Source organism: Sphaeramia orbicularis, chromosome 21 (assembly GCF_902148855.1).
Source record: "Sphaeramia orbicularis chromosome 21, fSphaOr1.1, whole genome shotgun sequence".
NCBI lineage: Eukaryota > Metazoa > Chordata > Actinopteri > Kurtiformes > Apogonidae > Sphaeramia > Sphaeramia orbicularis.
The window spans coordinates 21228819-21252498 of record NC_043977.1 but is presented as its reverse complement, the minus strand read 5'-3'; the positions used below and the strand labels follow the sequence as shown (position 1 = coordinate 21252498).

Genomic DNA, 23680 nt, shown 5'->3' with positions numbered 1-23680 from the left:
TCAGCTGACAGATACATTACCAGGTACATTATCACCATTAAACCCAATGAGAACAGTTACCATACATTCAATGCATACCATAAAATGACAAAATAATGGCAAAGAGTCCCTGATTTGTACAATGGCTTAAGTTTCTGTGCTCTGATGATGAGAAAAGCGATCTGTTGCTGGCTGTCTGGTCCAACAAGAACAGGAAACACTATAAAACTCTTCAATTACCTGAAAAGAGCCAGCAGCATGGTGGATTGAAGGCCAAAACTAGACTACGGTGGTTGCTTTTAAATCCTAGCACTAACTGTCAGTATTTGCTATCACAGCGATGTGCGAATTAAATTGTTAAAATGGTAACACTTATGTGAACATGCATCACCTACATGCATCACAATACACAGTGAAAGATGGAAAACTGATGTAATACAAGAGAAATGTTCACCTTGAACGTCATCGTCAACTAGGGCATCTGAGGATATCCCCGGGCAGCATGAAGTCAAGCAGAAAACAGTCTACTAACCTTGCAACAATAACAGTGATCTGCTGAGTAAGTATTCCTGTTTCCTTATTAAGGAAAACTGAAATGCCACCACATATTTTGATGGAATTCTGCTTCCAGCAGATTGAAATGGTAACTTTTTCCCTCTCTCCTATACAGGAAACCTTGTGTGTGCGTGCATGTGTGTGCGTGCGTGTGTGTGTGTGTGTGTATATATATATATATATATATATATATATATATATATATATATATATATGATGTCTGTGCTGTGTAATAACTGTGATGTTTACTATCTGTGAATCGTACATTCTTTGTACAGCAAATAATCTAACAGGGGGGTTGAAATGGAGAGCACTAACTTGAGGAAGATATCTGTCCAACAAGTTCTTCTTTAAGTCTGCTCTTCTAAAAGGTCAGATACAAGACAAGTTACAAAAGCTGGGTTCCGTAGTCAGTAATTGTTCTGGTAAATAGTAACTGCAATTGAGCCAAAACAACAACAGTCTGAATGCAGTGCAAATTCAAATATCATACTTTACTACACAAATACTATAATCTATAACCTGAATTACACAATTACGCCATTTAAAATGCTTTCCAAATGCCATTTCCTCTTGCTTTACACAAAATGTACTACTATCCATAGGACTGCCTGGAATTTTTTTCTTATTTAGAAGCTATACAGAAAAAAAAATACAAAGATTGAAAATCAGCCCAAGTCATTATGTATTGATCTGAGAGTCTGTGAGGGTTTGAGCAGGTTGTGAGGCTCCTCTAAATAAGACTGTGCGTGTTTGTGTGTGCATGCGAGCACCTGTGAGGCTGTCAGGTCGCGTCATCCTCTCGTAAATGTCATAACTCTGGGGTCCGTAGGGGTCAGTGCTGTGGAGCATGGAGCGAGGCAGCGTGGAGCTGTAGTGCTGGGGCACAGCTGTCATACTAGCCCTAACCGGAGACGATGAGTGAGTCGGCTGCTTTGTCAGTGGGGGGTTGATGTTGTCCACCATTGTCAGAGGAGAGCCCATGCGCCCTGATGATGACCCTGCAGAAGCCTGATAAGGTGAGGTGGTACGACTGGCAGTGCCTGATCGTGAGTTTGTAGAGCCCATGCGTCGCAGTGCAGCCGGGGAGTTTTTCTGGGTAGAGTAGGGTGAGCCACTGCCACCGCAGGTGGTACTAGTGCGCTGGGTAGAGGGCAGGGTTGTAGAGAAGATGCTGGAGAGGGGTTTGGGTTCAGTTACAATGGGTGAGCCGTAGGCACTGCCAACTGAGGTACGCAGGGAGCCGCGGGAGGGTGACATACCGCTGGCATAGGCTGGCGAGTGTGAGCGAGAAGGCACTGAGCTTACCCTCCGCATAGCACGGCCAGGGACTGCCGTTGTGACTGCTGGAACCTGCAGGTCAGGAGGACAACAACATGGCTGCTTGCATTTGTTTTACAAGATCTCACAGAGGAAAATAATCAACTACTGCTGTGGACTATGTCATGATAACATACCATTACATAAGCCAATTCATAACAGGACATGAATTTCTCCAGGCAGTGCTTTTTTTTTTCATTCCTTTTCCGTGCGCCCCCACCCCTGTTTGACAGTGCCATTTGGTTTCTCAGTGGTCTGTGTGTACAACGCTGTAGGAAGCATGATTACACTGCAGTGCTTAGTGTACTCTGTACCTTGTGTGCCTTAAAGCACGACAACACTGCTCTCTTCACAGGAAAAATATGAATGTAAATGTAAATTAAAAATGCTCAACAGTTTGTAATCCAGTTAACATTCATGAGTAACTGTGTCCACTACAATGACTTGATTATGAAAAAAAAAAAAAAAATTGTTAAAATAATTCATTCGCAAAAAAATGTTTGTTTTTTTTTTTGCCACTTGACAACAATGAGTTGTACATGTATTTAGTGGTGATACCTGGGCTGAAGTCTGGCCTTCTGCCCTGGCATTCCTGACTAGGGTGCCTGTGCCAGTACCGGCGCCAGGGAAGGAGTGCTGCATCCTAAGCTCAGCCTTGCCCAGGTTCTGGCTGCTGAGGTAGCCACTGCTGGCATCCTGGTAGCCACTGTCTGAGTATGAGTTCATCTGAGTCGAGCTACGTGAATTCCCTGCAGACCCTGAAAGAAAAAAGGACCAAAATGAAATGTACAGTAGAAAGAGAGGACAGAGGAGGATGAGAGGACAGGAGACAGACTCAACATAAATGGTTTCATAATAGAGATGACCTTCACTTAGACAGCATCTAATGACAAACGGCACAGCAGGGGGGATAACTATTCTATTGCTCTGTGATTCAGCTGGCTATGCTACATCATACAGTCTTTTGTAAGCTGTGATGTGGAATTCGTTGTATAAGTGATGTGCTAGATAAAGACAAAAGCTCTAATACTGAATAGATGTTCTGAGGTAGAGAAACTGCTGGTGAAACTGTTTGTAGGCAAGAAAAGAAGATTTGAGTTACAGGAAAGAGGTGTACAGTAGAAAGAGAGAAGGCAATAACAGACCCTCACTTTCATGGGGAGAAGACTGCTCTGGGGAGTACAGAGACACCTGCTCTGACTCAGTCCTGATGCGGTAGCTGGGCGACTGGGAGCTGTCAGTCATCCGAGACTTGGTGTCGCCTGAGGTGGAGGCATCTGGGAAGGTGGAGCAGAGCAGGGAGTAAGAGAGAGAAGAGCTTCAGGTCTCAAACAATTAAGAGTGTTTTTCTCGGAGTGGAAAGATTTAAATAGTCATTAAAAGTAGTAATTTTTGGAGTTTAGGGGAAACAATAACAAATGATATTTTCTGCAACATTAATTTTGTGCTTGTGTACAGTTGGGAGTCATTAAGTTTTACTGCCCTGCTAATTTGGACAAGCAAAACGGGGTGGTGTTTCACATCACAGTGATGGTAAATGTGTGTACAGTCATGCCCTAAGCAGTTTTCACTGCTCATAACATTTCCCTACATTCCACTTTCTTCATGCATGACATCAACCACTGTGGCAAACAGGAACTGGAATTAGCCCTCTAATGTCCCTGCAGACAAAACTCCCCCATAATCACAATCTATTTAAGCATGACCAGTGTCACTGGGTTACTCTGCAGTCACTAGAAACAATAAGCAGCAAGCAGAGGGGAACAGTGAGTCAAACACTGGCAGCCAGGCTCTGTTGAAAGCTGCCTTTCTAGCTGGTGTGTGAACAAGAGTAGTACCCCGTGAAGAAGCCGCTTTGCTGCTCCCACTGACCTGTTGCATAAACCTGTTGACACAGAGGCCTAGTGTGTTTGACAACCTGGCATCTTATGTTGCCACCTCTGATCATCTAAGAGCGTTCCCTATTTACAAATGACTCAAGTCAGATTCAGGAAGATTGAGCCAAACTGTATGAATGCACACTGCAGGGCTCATGCAAAGAAAAGTGGCCCTCACTTGTTTTGAATGATACCTAAACTAAGACTTGTACAAGGTCAGCCCTCATCAAATAACCTGTTCACAACCTCTTCTTTTTCAAATGTGTCATGTTTCAGCAGAGTCTGTCAGCAGCAGGTGTCTTCTACCTTTTCTTTGTCCTGTTATTTCAATGTTATCATAAAATGAAAAATTTTCAATATTAAACACACCATCTAATGTAGCCTGAGACTAAGATAAGAGTTGCTTTCTTCACAAAGAGAATCTTTTAAGTTTTCATGCGGGTGTCTCAAGGTGAATGTTGTGGGGATAATGTCTTTTAAAGTCCAATAATAATGCAGCTCTAAAGGACCAATAAGCATTTAAAAGTTTGTCAAGCCCAAGTATTGACACGACTCAAAAACTCTTTTGTCTCCTTCCAGAGACTTCTGTGTCTGGCACTCAGTGTCGTTTCACACCACAGGGTTTTTATACTGGGCTTTGACCCTGTTTGATAAATGAGATGCCAAAAAGCCAGAAAGGAAGCAAAAGAAAGAAAGAGAGCAAGAAGGAGAGACAGTTCCCTTTTTCTAATGCTGAAATGAAACATCCACGCACGGCTGGTGCATGGCTGGTGTTTCTTGGCACTAAAATTTAAGTCAGTACTAAAATGTCATTTCATGACTGTTTTCAGACATCGCATGACTACGCTGGACAGTACTTCTTTCTCATGTGCCAAGGAAGAGGCAGCTGAATGTCAGTCTTTGTCACTGCTTTCATAACCTCTAGTGCTTGTTGTGTAGGCACCTTGTAGCCGTTTGAAAACATTTTCAGATTGTGTTGTTTTGAGAACAATACACAACAGTTACCACTGACTTGTAAAGCTTCCATGCCCTGATAATAGTAAGTATGAGAGGGAGTGAAAAATCCTCTAAACTTAACCCGATTCCAATAAATTGTCTATTAGAATTAAAATATGCTATTCAAGGTTATTGGGAAATTGATGGGATGTTAAATTAAAATATGGGATGTTGAAACTGAAAGAGAAAAATCCTAGGGGCTCTGATTGATCACAAACTAACAAGGAAACAACATATTGATTATATCAGGGGGGAAAAGTCAATGGTAGTCATGTGCAAATCTAGGGGTGTATTATATGATGTCTTGTACATAATTCGCTATTCACTTATACTTCCTTATATAGCAGGCCGTGTAGAGTTATGGAAGGAAATTTAAAGGTAAAATGATGCTTCTAATGCAAAAACATGATTCCCCTTTTATAATGCTGAAAAAAACCTTCCCTTATGTTTCAAAAGTGATATGTTTACTGCTATTACTTGTTGCCTGGAAACATGTGGTAAATAATGTGCATTAACCATGATTCAATCTTAACCTACTACTATATTATCATGAATTTATTAAACAACTATTATTATGTTATTACCCAAGGAACAAGAAATGAGATTGGAAAGGAATGGAATATACTTCTATTGTTAAAGTCATATTATGTATGGTACAATCACAACATACACTTAAAAACGTGTAACTCACTTTTGGTTTTCAAAAGAAAGGTTTATATATCTATTTTTAAGGGTTTGCATGGTTTTTCTTTTCAGTTTCTCTTATTTATGGAGGGTGAGCTAAACTTATATTGATAAGAATGCAGGTAGGCATAAAGAAGCATTTTATTTCTGCTTGAGACTATTCAGTCACTACTTAATACATAAACTGCTGACTATGTTTATACTGTATATAGTGTTTATATGTATCACATTAAGTGATGACTGAATAAAAATAAACTCACAATACAAAATTCCTGCTCGGTGGTATTGAAAATGTGCATGTTTGCAATGGTGTTAGAGAGACAGAGTGGGAAAAGAGACACTGAGATGTGAATAAGTACCTTAACAACAAGAGACAAAAGGGATAGATACAGATGAACAGAGACTCATTTTAGGTGTGTCCTCCGCTCTCCGTGGACATGAGGTGTGACTGCATTGACATTTCCTGAGGCTAAAAGGCTCGTTTCCACAGTAACCCATCTATCCTAAACTCTCAGGCAGTGCAGACATATACAGCGGCTCATCAGGCCAATAAGCCTCACAGACAATTCTGGCCCATTACTCTCTGTGCCACATATTTGAACTGAAAATAGTACGTAACCACATCATTTATCATCAACAGAACAATGAGAAATCAATACAAAGCAAACTTGCAATTGTGATTAGTTCCCAACTCCTAATGAAATACATTCAGCAAGGAAACGAAGAGCAGCCAACAAATGAGAACACTGTAGTATTAATATTCCCAGTGCATATGTACAACTATAACCCCCATAGGCTCTTTTGACAGGGCTGACAATAAAAGATTAATGACCATTGCAGGAATTCCTCTATGCAATTAATAAGCCATGAAATACATTAGTAAATTCAATTCATTATCTGTTCTCGACTGAAGATCTTTCAAGGATGCTGGATAACCAAACAGACACCAAAGAGGTCTGATATTAATCCTTCTGCTGTCTGTCAATGGTGGTGTTGTGTCTGAGTAGGCAGAAAAAGCTTAGATAAATATTAGAACAAGACTATGCCTGAGGCTCTCTATTACTGAAAGCTTGGTCAAAAAGTCACATGTTAACAATCATTATAGAGGAGAAGTAAAACATGTCTGAACACACACACACACATACACACACACAAATGGCTCAGCCAATAGAAAAATATCCACATACACATGCTATTTACAGCCAATATTAAATGAAAGTCTCACTGATGTGCCAGAAGCTTATTACTTTGACACTGAACAGAACTGTCTTTCCCACTATCGGTTCATGTGGACTTTATAACCACATACACATGAAAACAGATGGGTATTCATGTGGAAACCCAAGAATAAGAACTATCTGAGTGTATGTTAACTTCTGCACAGAAAAGCACATTTTAGAAAAATGGAAGGACATAACCAAAATAAGGCACTCAATTCTAGTATTTCACTGCATCCACAGTAAAGTTATTCTGACTAGAGGTGAAAGATTCCAATTTTTGGATGTAAACACATCGGGGCTTTGGGGTCTGTGAAGGGAGACCAAAGGTTGTTCTCTTTGAAAGGAGTCCAAAGGAAGAGGTGGCTCCATTCTCTGAAAATCCAACCATTTTATGAAAACTGTTGGTCTCGTATCAATCAGACTAGAGCTGCACAATATTTCATTTGAGCATCGTCATTGCGATGTACGTGTGCACAATAGTCACATCACAGGTCCTGCAATGTAGGAGGCAAATGAACTCAATGTGTTTTCATCTCATTTCAAGGGTACCTGACACACACTGCACGCAGCCATCCACCAATCACAATTGTTCTTAATCAGTTTGCTGAAGCAGACCACACCCCTGCACATGGAGTGAGTCGCTGATAACAACATTGAAATATGAGCAACTAACAAGAGAAAATCACTGGAAATGAAGACTTGGTCCCAAAAAGAAAAGCAACGTTAGGTATCTGGAATTATTTTGGCTACAAGAAGGATAATATTGAAACACTTGATCTGTGTTAACAGCGCCTTGCACCTGTTGCCACAACGAGAGGAAACAACTAATTTGTTTGACCATTTACATCAGCATCACACAGCTATTATATCCTCCTGAGGATTTTTTCATATCACAATATATATTGCAAGGTTAAAAAAAAAAAAAAATCACTATGTCAGTTTTTTCCAGTATAGTGCAGCCCTAAATCAGACAACCTCTGTGATGATCTTTAACTCCATCCATCTAGCCATACACTAGCAATTCACACTGCTGATAAAATCTGAAATTAACTAAATGGTAATTATAGGAGAAAAGTGTTAGCTTGAGGTGTAACAACAAACAGGACCATAGACTGTAAATAAACAATGAGTGAGTAATGTCACTCATTGGTTTGTGAACTGTACTTCTGAAGCGTCAATATGCGCAACATAGCTGTTACCATGTTGCTTTTAAGGAGTAAATACTTTTTCAAGTATTTTCAGCTACTTTATAAAAGTTAATATATACAGTTGTGCCTGACAATAGTAATGACAAAGTTGTAAAATTTATAAAAGCCCTGATTACAGCTATGTAAACTAATTATCAAGTTAGCAGACTGACCGATTATTCAATATGAATTACTGCTAACTGTAGCAAATGCAGGCATGCTATGCTGTTAAACTTCATGACAGAATCCTCAGATGGTCTTGTTAGTGTAACTCCTTAAATACAACTATGGCACAGCTGCCTGGTGGGGAGACAAATATGTTTTTTATTCAACAAATAAGAGCTCTGAATGTGGGCACAGATAGCATGGAAGACACCTCTGCTTTAAATGCTAGGTATAGACTGATACAATTCAATTTCCTGTATCAGCTGTTTATTACCCTGCAAAAATAACATAAATAGAACTCCAATATATCATCTCTTTGTTTTAGATGTGGCACGGAGGAAGGGACATTCCTTCATTCTACCTGGCAGTGCTATAAACTGCAGGGGGTTTGGCGGGGGGGGGATGTGAAACTCTATCTAATATCCCCCCGGTTATATTTCCAATGGACCCTGAAATTTGTTTTCTAGGGAATTTCACTAATTCCAATCTTGTGACAAATTATGCTAAGAAACTTACAGAAATCCTTGTGATAATTGTTAAGAAATGTACCGCAATAAAGTGGAAATCAGACACCACTCTTCCAATTAAAATGTGGCTTTGTGAAACCAATAGCTGTGTGCCCCTAGATAAAATAAGTTATTGGATGCAAAAAAAATTGTAAGACTTTTTACAAAATATGGTGACCATTTTTAATTTATACGGAAAATCTACCAGCACAACAGGTTGACTAATTTCCCTGTATTTGAGCTTGGCTTGGCATGATCTATGAGTAGTGCTGCTACTCTTTGTCTCTCTCTGTATCTTTGATTATTGCATATGTATTTTATTTAATCATTTATTACTATTACTATTTTTGATTTCATTTATTTAATTGTGTTTATTTTTCCACTTTCTTTTGTCCTGTCATTGTGAGTTCATTTCATTTTTACTGTGCCACCTTGTGGATAGTGATTTTTTTCCTTGATTTGATTTTGTCTTGTCAGTTTGTAACTGTAACTCTGTTCTTGAAAAAAAATCAAAAATATAATATTAATTAATTAATTAATTAATAAAATAAAATAAAATAAAAAAGAAGGTGGCACTAATGACCTATTCACAGTGGCTCTATAATTAATGCCTTTTTCCTTCTTAATAGCATCAAAACCAAAGTTAGAAATAATCCAACTCATCAAATATGTTGCCAGTCTCCCCCATGGTACCATTCTTGGCCTGTTGTCATTGGCTCACAGTGACATACATCACCAAAACGGCACTTCAGCATTATTCTCAGGTTATTTCAGGTCTACATGGTGATACTACGAGCATCAATGACAAAGAGGTGGAACACACACATATATAAGACATAAAAGATGACAGATAAGACAGTGGAATGACATGCAATCATTCTAGTGCTACAGTTGACATACCTGGAGCTCTCCAAGGCAGGGACTTTTCAGATGAGCTGTAGGGGGAATGGAAACAAGAGATTAAAAAAGTGAACATAGTATATTGACCAAAAAACAAAAAACAAAACACACACACCATGGTGAATGACATGAGTGAAATTATCTGGAAGAAGACACCTCAAGGTCTCCTATATTCTTTACTTGTGCCTATCAGGACAGGGTCACAGACAGTAATCACTGTGTTGGAGATAAAAAAAAAGCTAGAGGTTTAGACAACACTTAGAGCAGACTTTGATACTTAGTCCATTTCTGTCAGCTGAGTTTATCAAGGCCTAAAGGTGAACCTTGGTGACAGCTAGTGTTTTGCTTGAGGAACCCTCAGCACTGACAAAAGCTAAAGTCTAGATGTGAGACTGGAACTTGTTTTAACCTACGGCTTTGATAAGTAAGCAAAGCCAAAACATACAAAAACGGAATCCACCCTGATGCAAGCCAAAAATGCAACACAAGAGACAAAATCTAGCAGCAAAAACAGGAAAATGTATCTACTAACAAATGGAAGTGGTTAATAACTGGAGTCTATATCGTGTCAAATTATATGCTCACAGCAGGGGGACATGACCAAGCCACCTACTTAACCACAAAATTAATTTGAAAAAAAAAAAAAAAATCCTATATGAATTTTTTAAGCCATCTAAATGCCATCACTGATCTTTAATCGTCCTTTTGAACCCTTGAAATTACTTGGAACAGGATCTGTGGATGTAAGAAACATGTACAATAGTTTCCATTTAGTTCTGTTAGTGATCTTCTCTTTATCACTAAACCTTTGTGTGCAGCCAGAGTTTTATGATGAGGTGGAGCTGCCATTGCTGCTCTGTAGTTGATGTGGGGAACATGATTAGAGCATAATGTGGCCTGATCTTGCAATATGTCATCTAATACCGCTGTAAAGCTATCAGCGAGTGAAACCATAACACTGAAGCTATAAATCAACACATTCAGTGTAGGTTATATTTATGACTGAGCAGGTATTTACTTCAAGTATGACTTTAATATTACGGTTGAAGCAAACAAATGGCAAAATAACCAGTTAACAAACTTGTGTATTTCAGTTCCAAGTGAATGTGAACTTAACACGACTTGATAGGAAATGATTACCAAAAAAAAAAAAAGAGAAAAGTGTAACAACTTGTCATTTTTATAAGAGATTCATACTATACATAAAAAAGCAAAAAGTCCAACCAAAATAAAATCTAACCAAAGATTTTTTTAATGAATAAAAATGTAATCATACAACTGCAAAAACACTCAAATGATTACGGTCCAAGCCTTGGTATAAACCAGTGTTTTTCAACCTTGGGGTTGCGACCCCATGTGGGGTGGCCTGGAATTCAAATGGGGTCGACTGAAATTTCTAGTAATTGATCAAATATAAAATAAAAAAATACTAATAAAAAATATTTTCTAATGATTCAATATATATTTCATCATAATTAAAACACCACACACTTTTCGTAATAAAAATCAAGTTCAAACAAAATGCAGGATTTAATATCTGAGGGGGCATATCTTGATTGACCTGATCATGTGACTGCGTGCATTACTACACTTCAACCTGCCCAGACACAGTTGCAGTCAGAAAACCGGACCGAACAGAGAATGGAAAGATTGCTTCACCCGCCTGGCCCTGCTAAGACATCTCAAAGAGAAACAGACACCAAAAAGGTGCATTATATACATTATATAGCCTAAATGTTATCTACAATTAACATTTATTTGCAACATAATACAGCAAACTATTACATGATCAAAAACAAATGAATTTTAATTAAAAAAAAGTCTCTGTTTTGAATGTCTGGGGTTGCCAGAAATTTCTGATGTTAAAATGGGGTCACGAGCCAAAAAAATCTGGGAAGCACTGGTATAAACAAACATGAATAACAGAGGGTATAGAGCCATTTGATGCTAATTTGACCAAAGGGAAAGCATTTCATTCTCTCAGGGACTATTTTTCAAGGCAGTTTATTACAACAGACAGGGGGCACACGTAGGGGCCCTCAGAGCAGTGTTACTGGTGTTATATCCCCTTTTTCTTCATATGCTCCATTTCCCCACCATTGCTATCAAGCACGTAATGTTGTAACTGCTGTTTTCTTCCATCTATGTAAAGGTGAAAGTCAGTGAGCTTTAAGAAACACAACTCTCAGATTTTTAATGAGCACACAGCCAATTAAAAAGAGGAAGTTGGGTGAGTTGTGCTCCAATGAACTGTGACAAATGGAGTAGAAGAATAGCTACCACAACGATGATGCACCCTGAGTGCTGCTGATGCTGATAAACTACAGGCTTGACTCTGACAGGACACTTTATTTTATTAGCCCCGTTGGCTAGTGAGACACTGGCAGGATGGGAGGTCGCATCTTTTAACGGTTTTGCCACAGGTCAAGTTTGACAGCCACCACCATATATACTGTATATGTGTGTAGAGACACATGGAGGGGGTGGTCAGCTCTGGGGCAAGGGGTAATGACTCCCACCAGAATCCTTCATTGTGTCCTCCCTCACGTCTACCGTTGACCTGCTGAGCTATTAAGCCAAGCAGCGTGTCCCCAATGACTAAAGCTAATCTCTATTCACACACAAATATCCAGTGGCAGCCGTTTCATTTGTCCTTCTGTGGGATTGAAAGAGGGTGAAAACGGTGTTGCATGTTTTCTTTACTTATGAAAGTGCTGAATAGTCGCTGCTTCCCCAGTGAGAAAAGTTGCTGCACATCCATTACTTTACCAAAGTAATTCTCAACTAGTCTCATCTTGGGACTCACATCTTCCCATGGTTTTATAAAAGGGGCTGATACTGTGGCTGCTACAAACATTAGCTATGCTATAATAAGCTTCCTTTCTTTCAGAAATTACACACATTTTTATCTCTACATTAATAGCATATTACTCTAATGATAAACAGCGCATTACAATTGTATGTGGTGTTGATATGAATAAATCTCTCATTTTAACTGTTTAAACATGTTTATACACAAAAAGTCAAGCCTGAATAATGTGTTTTCAAACACACTTGTTGAAGCCTTTAGGATTTTAAATTACATTTCAGTTATCAGTAGTGCTGCAACAATGAATCGATTCTTAAAAGAGTTGGTAACGAATTCGGCAGTCAATTTGTTGGGTCCAGAGCCTGTTAGTATTGAGGCATGCCCGTATGCTGTGTAGTGTAACAGAGGAGAACACAGAGGAGCATGGCTTAGGTTTCGGATGCCAATCAGCCCCATTTGGAACAAACGTAGTGCGCCGTTTAGTAACAAAACTTGAACGTGAAGAAAAAAATAGCCAAAATCCCATGGCGCAGTATGTTTCGGGCAAATGGGGCTGCCGTGGCCACCGGGAACATAATGTAAACCTAGCTTATGATAGCCTACATCTCGTGATTACTTTAGCCTGTTAACTAGTTAGACACTATTGCCATAATTATAACGGTTTCATCCATCTCTGTTTATCAGGCCACCAAACTAACATTACCTATCATTGACTGGACCTAATATATACAACGCTACTTTGATAGCCTATAACTGGAACTGGTTGAAGACTATATCTTGCTAGTCTCTAGCTATAACAAGTGTAGGCAGCAGGCTAGTGCTCACTAACTATACCTGAAGCTATTGAGGGTATGTGATCCTTAGAGACTTGTCTGTAGTCTATATTACTTTGGGTTAAATATCAGTCTTTGAAAATTGAGTCTTTTGTATTTATCTGATGAATCGATTAGTTATTAAAATAATCTACAGATTAATCAATCATTAAAATCATTGTTAGTTGCAGCCCTAGTTGTTAGCACTTGTAAATCTATATTTAATAGACTATGGGTCATATTTGCATCTCGACATCTTGTCTTTGATCGACAATGCAAACTCAGCCTGTCATCATTTAGTGAAATCTTTATTTTACTGTGACAACAGCCAGCCTACTGTATGTTGAAGAAAATAGATGGCATGAGATGGCAATGCATTTGTTTTTTTTTTTTTTAGGATCATGACCAATCAGTTGAACAAACAGGGTTAGGGTTAGGGTGAGGGTCACAGACTTTAAAAAGCACCAACTCCTGTGTAAACTAATTACTAAAACATCACAACTATGGGAAACCTGGTGTTGTTTATTGGGTCATAACACATCTACAGTAGGTGCATGAGCTAAATCTGTCCAAATACAAATGTTCGGGTGCAACAGCTTGTTAAATGTTTCTAATTAGAAGCAATTGACTACATGACACCACAACAGCAGGTTCTATCAACAACAAGGCATAGACTGGTGTATAATGTAGAGTACTTCTTTAAAATGACATTAGACAGCCTGGCTTTGTATATTTTCAGTGCACTTGAAATGGCTTCATACCACAACGATTTCAAATACAAAAAAAGGACAAATGGACACTAGTACTGCTGAGGACTGCAATCTTCTAAGTAGGAGGTAGGTGTTTTTTGCTGATATGCCAGCTGGAGAGGAAGAATGCTTCATGTAAAGGACCGATTATTACAGTGCCAGAAAAGATCACAGCCATTATGGCCTCCTATTTAGTCCAAGTGCCATCTATCCAGATATATCAGCTATATCAAAGTCCATTTGAGACTGAGTGTAGCTCAGGCAAGCATAAAAATATCAAGTGAACATATGGAAGTTTAATATTTGTAAACACAACATCAATTTCTGTAGCTATGAATCTCTGCTAACAAAAAGACATGTAGACTCTGAGCCATCATAGAACTACAACACCATTTCCCAGCATTCCATAATTTTTAGCAGCAGCCAGCTCCTTGGTGTGGAAAAAAATGGCACTTTACATTAAGATATTTTTGACTGCAAATGAATAATAAATGCTTCACTAGTTAACCACCTAACTGGACCACCTTATCACTGTCAACAGAAAAAACAGACTGCTTATATAGATCCACAGCCCCAGAATAATATTTGTGTTCACTTCCGAGACACGCTTAAATGTAACCATGATTCATTGTCTACTTCACAGTCTTATCATACGCTTTTACCCGCAATGCTATATAATCAGAAATTTTCCACTAGGACTTACAGTATATATGCAACAAATAATTTAATACAAGTGTTTTGGTTGGTTAATCATTAAAATGGAATTCATTCTTCATTCATAGTAGCCTTAATCAAAACAAAAAAGTAAAAGCAACAAAGACTCCTCATATGAACAGCGTTTGTAGAAATCTGACCATTAAGCAATCTCTTAAATGTCACAGTCTATTAACCTCTGTGGTAATTTCCCTTGCCACTTTAAGGAATTGAATTTTAACCAGACCTCAAAGATGGGCCACATATTACACACTGATTAAGTGAAGCTGTAAATGAATAAATGTTACAGAAAAATGCACACAACCTTTCAACATACTAAATAACATAGGAACTTTTTATAATGAGACTAAGCTAGAAGTTTATATACAGTTTATCTTTGGGCCCATGATAGGTTAATTGATCTCTTTGTGTTACAGTTATATTAAGTGACATTATAGCATATTATATCTACTGAACACCTGCACTGAATTTTAAAGCCCTTCTGTACATTTTTTATCTTTACAAGAAAAACCACTAAGCCATGTGATCTTAAGAATGCCACCAATCCTTTTAACAGATGTAGGGCCAGTGGAGCTCACTGAGATTTTGCACACAGTATTGAGTTGTATGAATGAGTTGAGTGAGGCCGAGCTGACAGAATAGCAGACAGAGCATGTGGTCACTGAGGTGAGGTGATCAGGCAGCTGAGTGTCTCAGCTGATGAAGTGGGAATGAGTTCTCGAAGCAAACTTGCAAGCTCTTCCACTGACAGCGTTGCTTCACTGAGCAAACAACACTCTGATGTCATGCACACTTAGAAGCAAGCCCATGTGCTGTCACTAAAAACAAAGGCTGAATACTTCCCTACAAAAAGGTGGATTTTATTTTTGTATGACTAAAGACTAGGGTGAATCAATTGACCATAAATCCTAGATGTTTTATTTTGCAAATTAATGAATTTGTATAACATTTGAGTCATTGTGTATTTTTGTTTATCCACCCTGTTTTAGGGACAGGATGGAAAACTGTTCCTTAATTTACAGTCCAATCATATTTGTGCACACTGGGTTGATCCATCACTATGCCATAAGGTTACCTTATGGAATATGGACACTACCGCGAGGGATAAAAATGCCATGTGTCGCGTTGTGTGTTTGTGTGCATCTTCTCATTACCTGCTGCTACCAGCGCCTGGTGACTCGGCCCCAAGTCTGCATCTTTCCAGCTGATTTGCCACAATCTGCCTCTCCACTTCCAGCTCCCTGGTTAGCCGCTCAAACTGGAGCTCCTGTGTATGAACAAACACACGAAAAACAAAATGAAGGAATTTGAAAGCCACAGTACAATCCATCAGAATGCGCTTTACATAACTCTGCTGGCAGATATCTCAAATGTGAAGTCAATATAAAGGGAGCAGGTTGTCAATTGTGATGGCTTGCTCTAATAGCACTCCTCCACCGTGGCATGTTGGTTAATGATCGCACTAAGAACAAAAAACAAGCTTAAGGCACTGCAATGCAAGTTAATTTGAAAAGGAAATGTTTCCTCTCAAGCAGCTTAAAAATAGAGACTATGAGCATCCCCTCATGCAACCTTGTGTGTAAGTACACACAAAAACACACACTCAGTCTATATGGTACTCCCATTTTTTCGGCCCACACAGAGAGATAAGCAGCACTTCAGTGGGTGATATTTAGCCTTGGTGGCACAGTTTCTATGGGAGTCGTGTAGAAATCAGCATTTGACTAATTATCTTCCCTGAGTGAGGCCATTACTTGCACAGCTCTCTAGCTCCAAGCTTGCATCACGACACTCATAAGACACACACAGGCCCTTTTGTGCACACAAAATTATTATATAGACACATGCACACTCATCTGCCTACCTTCAAAATAGCTTTTTACTCTCTCTCACTTGTGCACATTGCAGTCTTTCCAGCACAAAGAGTGCTTGTCCCTTTTCTCAACACTTGTATATTTGTTGATAGGTCTCTCTTACCTTTGTGTAAAGTACAGATGGTAGGATCATCTCCTTACACGCAATCTATGTGACTATACTCTAGATGCATCCAAGCTAACATTCAATACTGAGTTAAGTAAAATAAAACTAGATGCATAGACACAGGCACACAGTATATACAGTACACACACATACACACACTGAGCTTTTTTCTGACCTGTTTGAGGAAATGTGGCCACTCTTTAGGCACATGAACCAGCCTACTTTTCACACCTACTCTCCAATAGTTCCCTGGGGGGGCACTGAAATTTCCCTTCACACTGCAGACATGCTCTACTCACCCCTCCCCCAAACCATTGCTTTATATCCTCTGGTTCTCCCTGCTCCTTTACTTTAGTTGTAGAATATAAACTTGACAGCAGTGAAAGGAAGCGTGAAGGAGGGTAACGTGTTCAGTCTTTTTTTTTTTTTTTTTTTTCGCACACCTGGGATATGCAGGATATGAGCAGCTACAGCTACAAGTACATCTCTTGGCTGTGTTTATGATGAAACTGATCAATTCTCAAATGCTGACCAATATATTGTATTTTCAATATCATTGCATAATAACCATATTTATATTGAGCTTCAAGAAGCATAAGACAAGGTGAACTGAAATGAATAACAAAAAAAAACAACAACATTTATTTACACACCATAAATTTGCTGTGTTCTAACAGAGTTGTATCGTATCTAATATTCCGTCAGGTATTAGTAAGAGTGTTGTATGGTTGCTTGTTTACAGTAATTTTTTTATAGCCTATCAGCACTAAAGGACTTTCCCAGAGTTTGTGTAATGTGCTTTAGTATCATAATAGTAGACTTAAAACAAGTTAAAGTTCAGTCGCTGTGTGAAGTGATTATATTGGAGATGTTACAGTTTTTGTATCAGTACATTGTTAATAATATTAACTTAACTTATTTCACCATGTAAAGTAGTCCTATGTTCTATTATTACTAAGCCATAAGCCCCCAGTAAAAAGCTGAATAGCCTTTTCGTTGTATGAAAAGTGCTATATAAATAAAATTTGATTGATTGATTGAATATGAGTATGTGTGAGCCAAAGACAGTATAAAAATTAAGCGATGCCCTACTCTGTGCTCAAAATGAAGGCTCTGTGTGTTTGAAATACAAGCAGACTTGCTGTTCCAAAGTGAGACAAACATATTTCTTCAAACAGTAGGTCAGGCTTTTATTTACCTCAGTTGCAGAAGGTATCTAGCCTTTATTTCAAGGAGGCCTGTATTAGAGACAGGCTATCACTTTTAATTTCCTCTGTTTAATGAATAAAAATAACTGTATGGAGTTTGAAACCTTGTTTTGATCTGCTCATGTTTGGGATGCTAGAAGTGCTGCAATGCCTTTTTCTACAAATGCCAATTTTCCTTAAGTGTTTATAATTTACTTAACTGGCAGCACATTACATGATTGGCACAAGAAGTTTATCTATATTATTTTCTCCCCAGTCTGTAATTGAGAACCAGCTTTTATTTGTTCGCATCAACAGTGACACAGGCTATTATTGTAATTGACTCCTGGTGTTTATTTGAGGAAATTCAGTCTACTATATATACTACAGCGGAAGAACATAGACGATGGTGGGTCACCAAAATGTAGGCCTATATAATTAACAGGAACCACCAACTCACACTCAGCATGTGCACGTTTGACCTTTCAGATGGAGCCCTGGATACATGGCTCATGCATTAACATATTTTGCAAATCAGATGAAGCCCCAGATACCACTCAGCTCCACAAAACCATCACAATATTGAACAAGTATACGCATAGAATTGTGCATTCAATGAGTCTGTAAGAGTGAAAAGCAAAAAGTTGCGACACAGGTCATAATGCGTCTTATTTTGTTGTATGGATCAACTTTAATAATCAGCACCAGTAAAGCATTGCTCTGTTTTAAAGACAATGTGTTTCCCTTAGCTTCTTCACAACAAAGACCTCCAAGGGCTTTACCACCTGAAAGCTCTTCATGTAAAACAGCAGGCAGACATCATGAGCAGAAAGATGTGAGGTGTGTTTCACAGTAACAGTCTCCCAAACTGTTCAAGTCGGGCTGTCGTATGCTGTTTGAACATATGACAGGGAAAAGCAGAACTCAAATTAACCTCCAAATCACACAGATTCTGGCTAAGCCTATAAAAGAATACTTTTTCTTTTCCTTTCAATAAAACCCTTAAGCTACAACATGTCAAAATAATACCATGGCTTGTGAAAAACTGTTCAGTTAGATGGGAAAAAGACATCATGATAAATATTTTCCATTTTTGGTATAAGATATGCTTGTTTTTCTTAGAGAGTAAATTTAGATCAGTCATAGGTTACATCTTAGATTTGCAAAGTGATGGAACTAGTTTTTGTCACTGCTATTATCATTTATTCAGTGTCCACAAATTGTTTTAATTTTGGCATTCAAATCCTCTATGCTGTTAGCTTTTTGAGGTGGCACTTACCAAACTGCATAATCCTCCTCGTACAAAAATTACAGAAGACTGTCTTCCTTTACGTAGTTACCGTAATCATTTTATCACCCAGCACAGACCAGTGTTCCGAGGCAGACTCCCCAGGAAATAGCGGGGATCATCCCAATATCTGCTTACTCCTGATACCAACAGACACCCGCACATAAACGGAGAGGGAGGAAAGAGATAGAGTGGCCACAACACTGATTTACTTAGAAGAAATGAGCCATCAATCCTATGTGTGACACGTAACCCCTACTGAGAGATTTGGTCACAGGAAAATTGGCAATTTCAATCCTTCATTCCAACCAATCATCCGTCTTTCTATTTGTGCTTTCCCTTATAAGAGGGACAGATACAGCTCACCACAGATGGTCAAAACACACCATACTAATGTTTTGACTCTAGGTGCATGGACTTTGTCAATGGAAAGAGGCTTTTGACACAGCTTACAATAAAAAAAAAACATCTGCTTGGAAACATTGTTTAGCAATTAATCCTCAGATAGGCTATACACTGTTGGCCTCTTGTGCATTGGATTAAAAAAGAAATGCACATAGTCCTTGAAGATCATTATCAAAACATTCAGTTATCTTGCTACAACCCAGGACTGCACCCTAGTAAGTGGGGATTGTTTCTCAAAATAGTGAAAAAGAATTACAACTCTTTGTCTTAACACAGACAAGAAGCCTGAGGCCTGTATGCATTCAGAGCACTGTGGTAATAAGATGACATTACAGTGGAAACTAGATATGAGAGCTGAGGTTAACCAGTTGAGAGGGAAAACACTGAAGTGCGATCCAAACATGTACGCATAGAGAGGGAAGGAGAGAGACAGGACGATGACTCAAACAGTCTCACTGCCACTTTAAACTAATCTGGAATCACTCCAGTCTGAGAGTCTGCCACCAGTGTGAAACAGATAGAATGCAATGCGAAAGTAATAATACACATGGACACACACAGACAAAAAGGATGGAAAGAAAGGACACTTTGAGTATTCATGTATTTAAATGTGGTTTATTTTCAAAGTGGTTATCTATGAGAATTTGGCCATTGTCTGCTTGAAAATGTGATCCAAAAGGGTATCAACACACACATATGCATGGTCGCTCATCCACACATGCATCTTAAAGACAAAATTCCAACAAGACACAACAGTACCATGTATGAATATGAAGCACATGCTCATGGGGAGGATCAACTCCATGGTGAGATGCAGACCAGAACCTTTTGTTTACTGTCTGACTGGTATCAAAGACATCCTGCTTCTGTGGAGCTCACTACCCACCATTCCTGTGCCTTCTTTATTTTAAGCTAATAATCCAATTGTTTTGTTTGCTTGTTTGTTTGTGTGATGGGTTACTGAGTTCAGTAGGTTCTTCTTCCTACACTGCACTCTTTATATAGCGTGTTAAATGCAAACAAGAGAGAACTAAAACACAAGTGCCTTTCTTAATAATTTACACATCCCACTGATTAGTGTCCACATTCTTGGATCAAGCGCAGCAGAGAGGACATCTGCTAAGCCATAAGGCACAGAGGTCTCTGTCACTACTGATAGTCAGAGCTGCTACAAGCCTATAGTCGTCAGGCATTCAATCTGCACGCTTGCTTTACATCAGGAGAAGCACAGGCATTCCCAAGCTTCTTAGATGGAGATCACTCCTTCAGGCCATTTTTACACCTTGACAAACTGGCTGGAGCTCTGTTTTTCACACTCATTTTCATATTCATGTCCTAAATCTTTCTTATGTTTTGTACGGCTTGCTCATACCACCAAACATGTCATAAAGAGCTTATTTTAACTTGATGAATGCCAACTGATTTGAAGGAGGTATACATTACATCCCCTAATTGTTATAAAGAGCCACCTTTTATGCTCCATTAGTGAGCAAGTTTTATTAAAAAAAAAATGTCACCCAGTGTAAATACATTTATTTCTGGATCAGGAACTAACTAATACTGCCACTGCTGTAGTTATGCATAACAGATTCAGCTGTGTCCCTTATTTTTCATCCCTTTTAATAACTAACAAAGAAAATATTATTACCAATGCCACATGTCACTACAACACCAGCAACTTGTGCTTAGAGAGCTGCTATGGAGTTTATTAGAGTATTTTGAAATTTTAGCATATAATACACTCATTGTTTATTTAAACTGATATCAGTACAATTACTGGCTAAAAATACATTCATAGTAAGCTTGCATAATTCTAGTAGCCCACTCTTGCTGATTATACAGCCAGTCTTTAAAGACCAATAGTCTGACTCACAGGATGTACTCAATAAACCTGCCATTGGGCAACTATCTCCTCTCACAATCTGTGCGTCCTGGATCTCAAAAATTCCTCTCACTGCTTTTAAAGAAAACAACTTCGAGCTAGCAGCTGCATACTGAAAGTGTCAAAGACATACATCTCTTTACATGGCCGTTTAGTCATTTTAATACCGCACTTGCTTTCCCACCAGCAATTTTTCCATAGCACAATTTCTCCCTCAATATCATTCAGAAAAGACACTGTCACAGCACCCTACACTTTGCGCCGCCCCTAAAATTAATGTTTGATTTAAGAAACATAAACTAATAAAACAACCCAGATCGATTTCTTCCCATTCTAGAATGATAGTGGATGAAGCCAGACCAATGCCCAGAGCTGGCACAGTACTAATGAAGTTTATTTCTGGCAAGATGAGCAGCACTGTACTATTGTGTCCCTCTCAGGTGGCACTGAGGATGATAATGACACTTCCTTACTACCACATCCTTAGGCTTTCCACAGAAAGAAAAGGCTTTTAAAGGATGCACATTCCAAAAGCCTTTTTTAATCTGCACGACTCATTAAGGCTATTATATTGTGTATGATGAATATGGATTCAATGTATTCATAATTAGCTTGTCATAGCACAGGAGGTTGGCCATAGTCCGATACAACAGACAAGAACTGTGGCTCATATGTGAGACTCATTTAGCTAAGGAGAGGCAGTAGTCAGTGCCCTGTATAATTCACTGCATTTTCAATGCTTCGCCTCTATTCCGTGTAACGATCCACCAAGTCAGGATGAGCACAGCAGTAATGACCATTTAACAAGGCCTATGCTTATTTAAGGGTATGTGCCAGCCTTGTTAGAATGGTGTGGAAGGAGAGGACAATGGGTGGCTGGCTTTCCTGTACCAACAAGGCTTGCAATACCTTTATTTTCTCTTACAATGAGCCTGCCGAGCCTGATCTGTCTGTGGTCCCAGAGCTGAATCAGATCCTGTCCCCTTGTGTCCTCAGACAGATCCAAAAGAAACAGATGACACATGGCAGCAGACTATGCTACCAGTATGCATACTCCCATGTCATCTTTATGGGTGCTGACAATACAAGACCTATCTGAAATGCTTAAAGTGGCTTCTGCCAGCTGCTGGTTCAGCACATAGACTATAGTTCACCATAGATAAGGGAGGCTTACACGCTCATAAAAACCGACATTAAATAGTGGAGAAAGTGATACATACACTCACTTTTTTGAAAAGTCACAGCATAATTAGAGGATCTACTGTATGCAGGTTAATGAAAAAAGGTGCATGAACACATATAAGGCAAAACTATGAATTCCAAACACTTTTTACTCATCAAACGATAAAACATTCTCAAAATTTTGTTTAACAATTTTAAAAGTTTACTCGATTGGACAAGCACAGAAAATAATCTGAAAATGATGTGTCAGCACATACTGTATACTGTATTAAACCTGGAGTGTATTTTTGCTTACAACATTTGATTCAAGGGGGACCATTAAATACATTAATCAATGCCTTTTAATGCATATCCGGTGCTTTGCTGGGCAGGTATGATTGTGGCAGATGTTTTTTTTTAATGTCACATTAATTCTTGTGTTAGTATGAGGGGATATAAACTTTATTTAGAAGGAAGTTTTCATGCCATATGCACAAGACACAAACACCATTTTACAAATGTTCTTAGTTGAACAAACACTGTGGACAGTCTAAAGTCAGTCAATATAAAGAATGTATCAGAAATATTATTTATACCTCCATCACAATCAATGTGGTTCTTCACAGGTATATATTCACATTTTTAGCTAGTGTGTACTTTAAGTTAAAAATATTCATGTAATGTTATGTTTAACCTTGATACAAACCTAGTTATTGTCTCCATTTCACATAAACTAAGCCAAACAAAGATTCACTTAATTCACACATGCCACATACCATATATAGCATAATAAATCAGGATAATGTTATGCTTTGTGTGAAAAATTATGCTGAAATGTCCCTGGTGACTCAGCAACTTCCCTCATACAGAATAATAGCTGTGATAAATAAGTCAGAGAGGCCTTTGCTTAATCCGTTGTATTAAACGTTGAAATCCTCCTTTTAATTAAGAGTAGAGATCTTATCTGTGTCGCCATTCTTGCTACCTCCAGCACACCCCATGAGAGTCTGTCGTAGGGTGTTGAAAAAGAGAATTTTTGCTATGGTCTTCTGATGGAAATGGACCCGGAAAGAAAAGGCTGCATGTTCATTTGTGATGTTCTGATTCATTTTGCATAACTGGTGCAGATGGCTTTTCCTCTTAACCAAAGCTGAGAATCCACCAGAAATATGTTTGTTCATTAAGTGGCAATGAGGCTTGACAGCTCTGCACCCTCGCTGCAGTCTGGCAGACGCATTCCAGCGAGATCCCAACACTGCTGCACAGTGGGAGAATGACAGCAGAGGTTAAAGGATTTCTGCAGC

At 38.7% G+C, this 23680-nt stretch overlaps 1 protein-coding gene across 5 annotated transcripts in view; it reads right to left on the bottom strand.

The window, feature by feature from the left end:
* pkp4 (plakophilin 4) overlaps window positions 1-23680 on the bottom strand; it is a 91728-nt gene that overhangs the window by 35526 nt on the left and 32522 nt on the right. For 2 of the 5 annotated variants that reach the window (XM_030124870.1, XM_030124868.1), the window contains exons 3-8: window positions 15628-15740; window positions 9390-9424; window positions 3000-3131; window positions 2413-2612; window positions 1308-1887; window positions 434-460 (exon numbers count right to left, since the gene is read on the bottom strand). In XM_030124870.1, the coding sequence (XP_029980730.1) occupies window positions 434-460; window positions 1308-1887; window positions 2413-2612; window positions 3000-3131; window positions 9390-9424; window positions 15628-15740 (1087 nt within the window). The remainder of the gene's footprint in view (window positions 1-433; window positions 461-1307; window positions 1888-2412; window positions 2613-2999; window positions 3132-9389; window positions 9425-15627; window positions 15741-23680) is intronic. The other 3 variants (XM_030124869.1, XM_030124871.1, XM_030124872.1) reach the window with 3 other exon arrangements.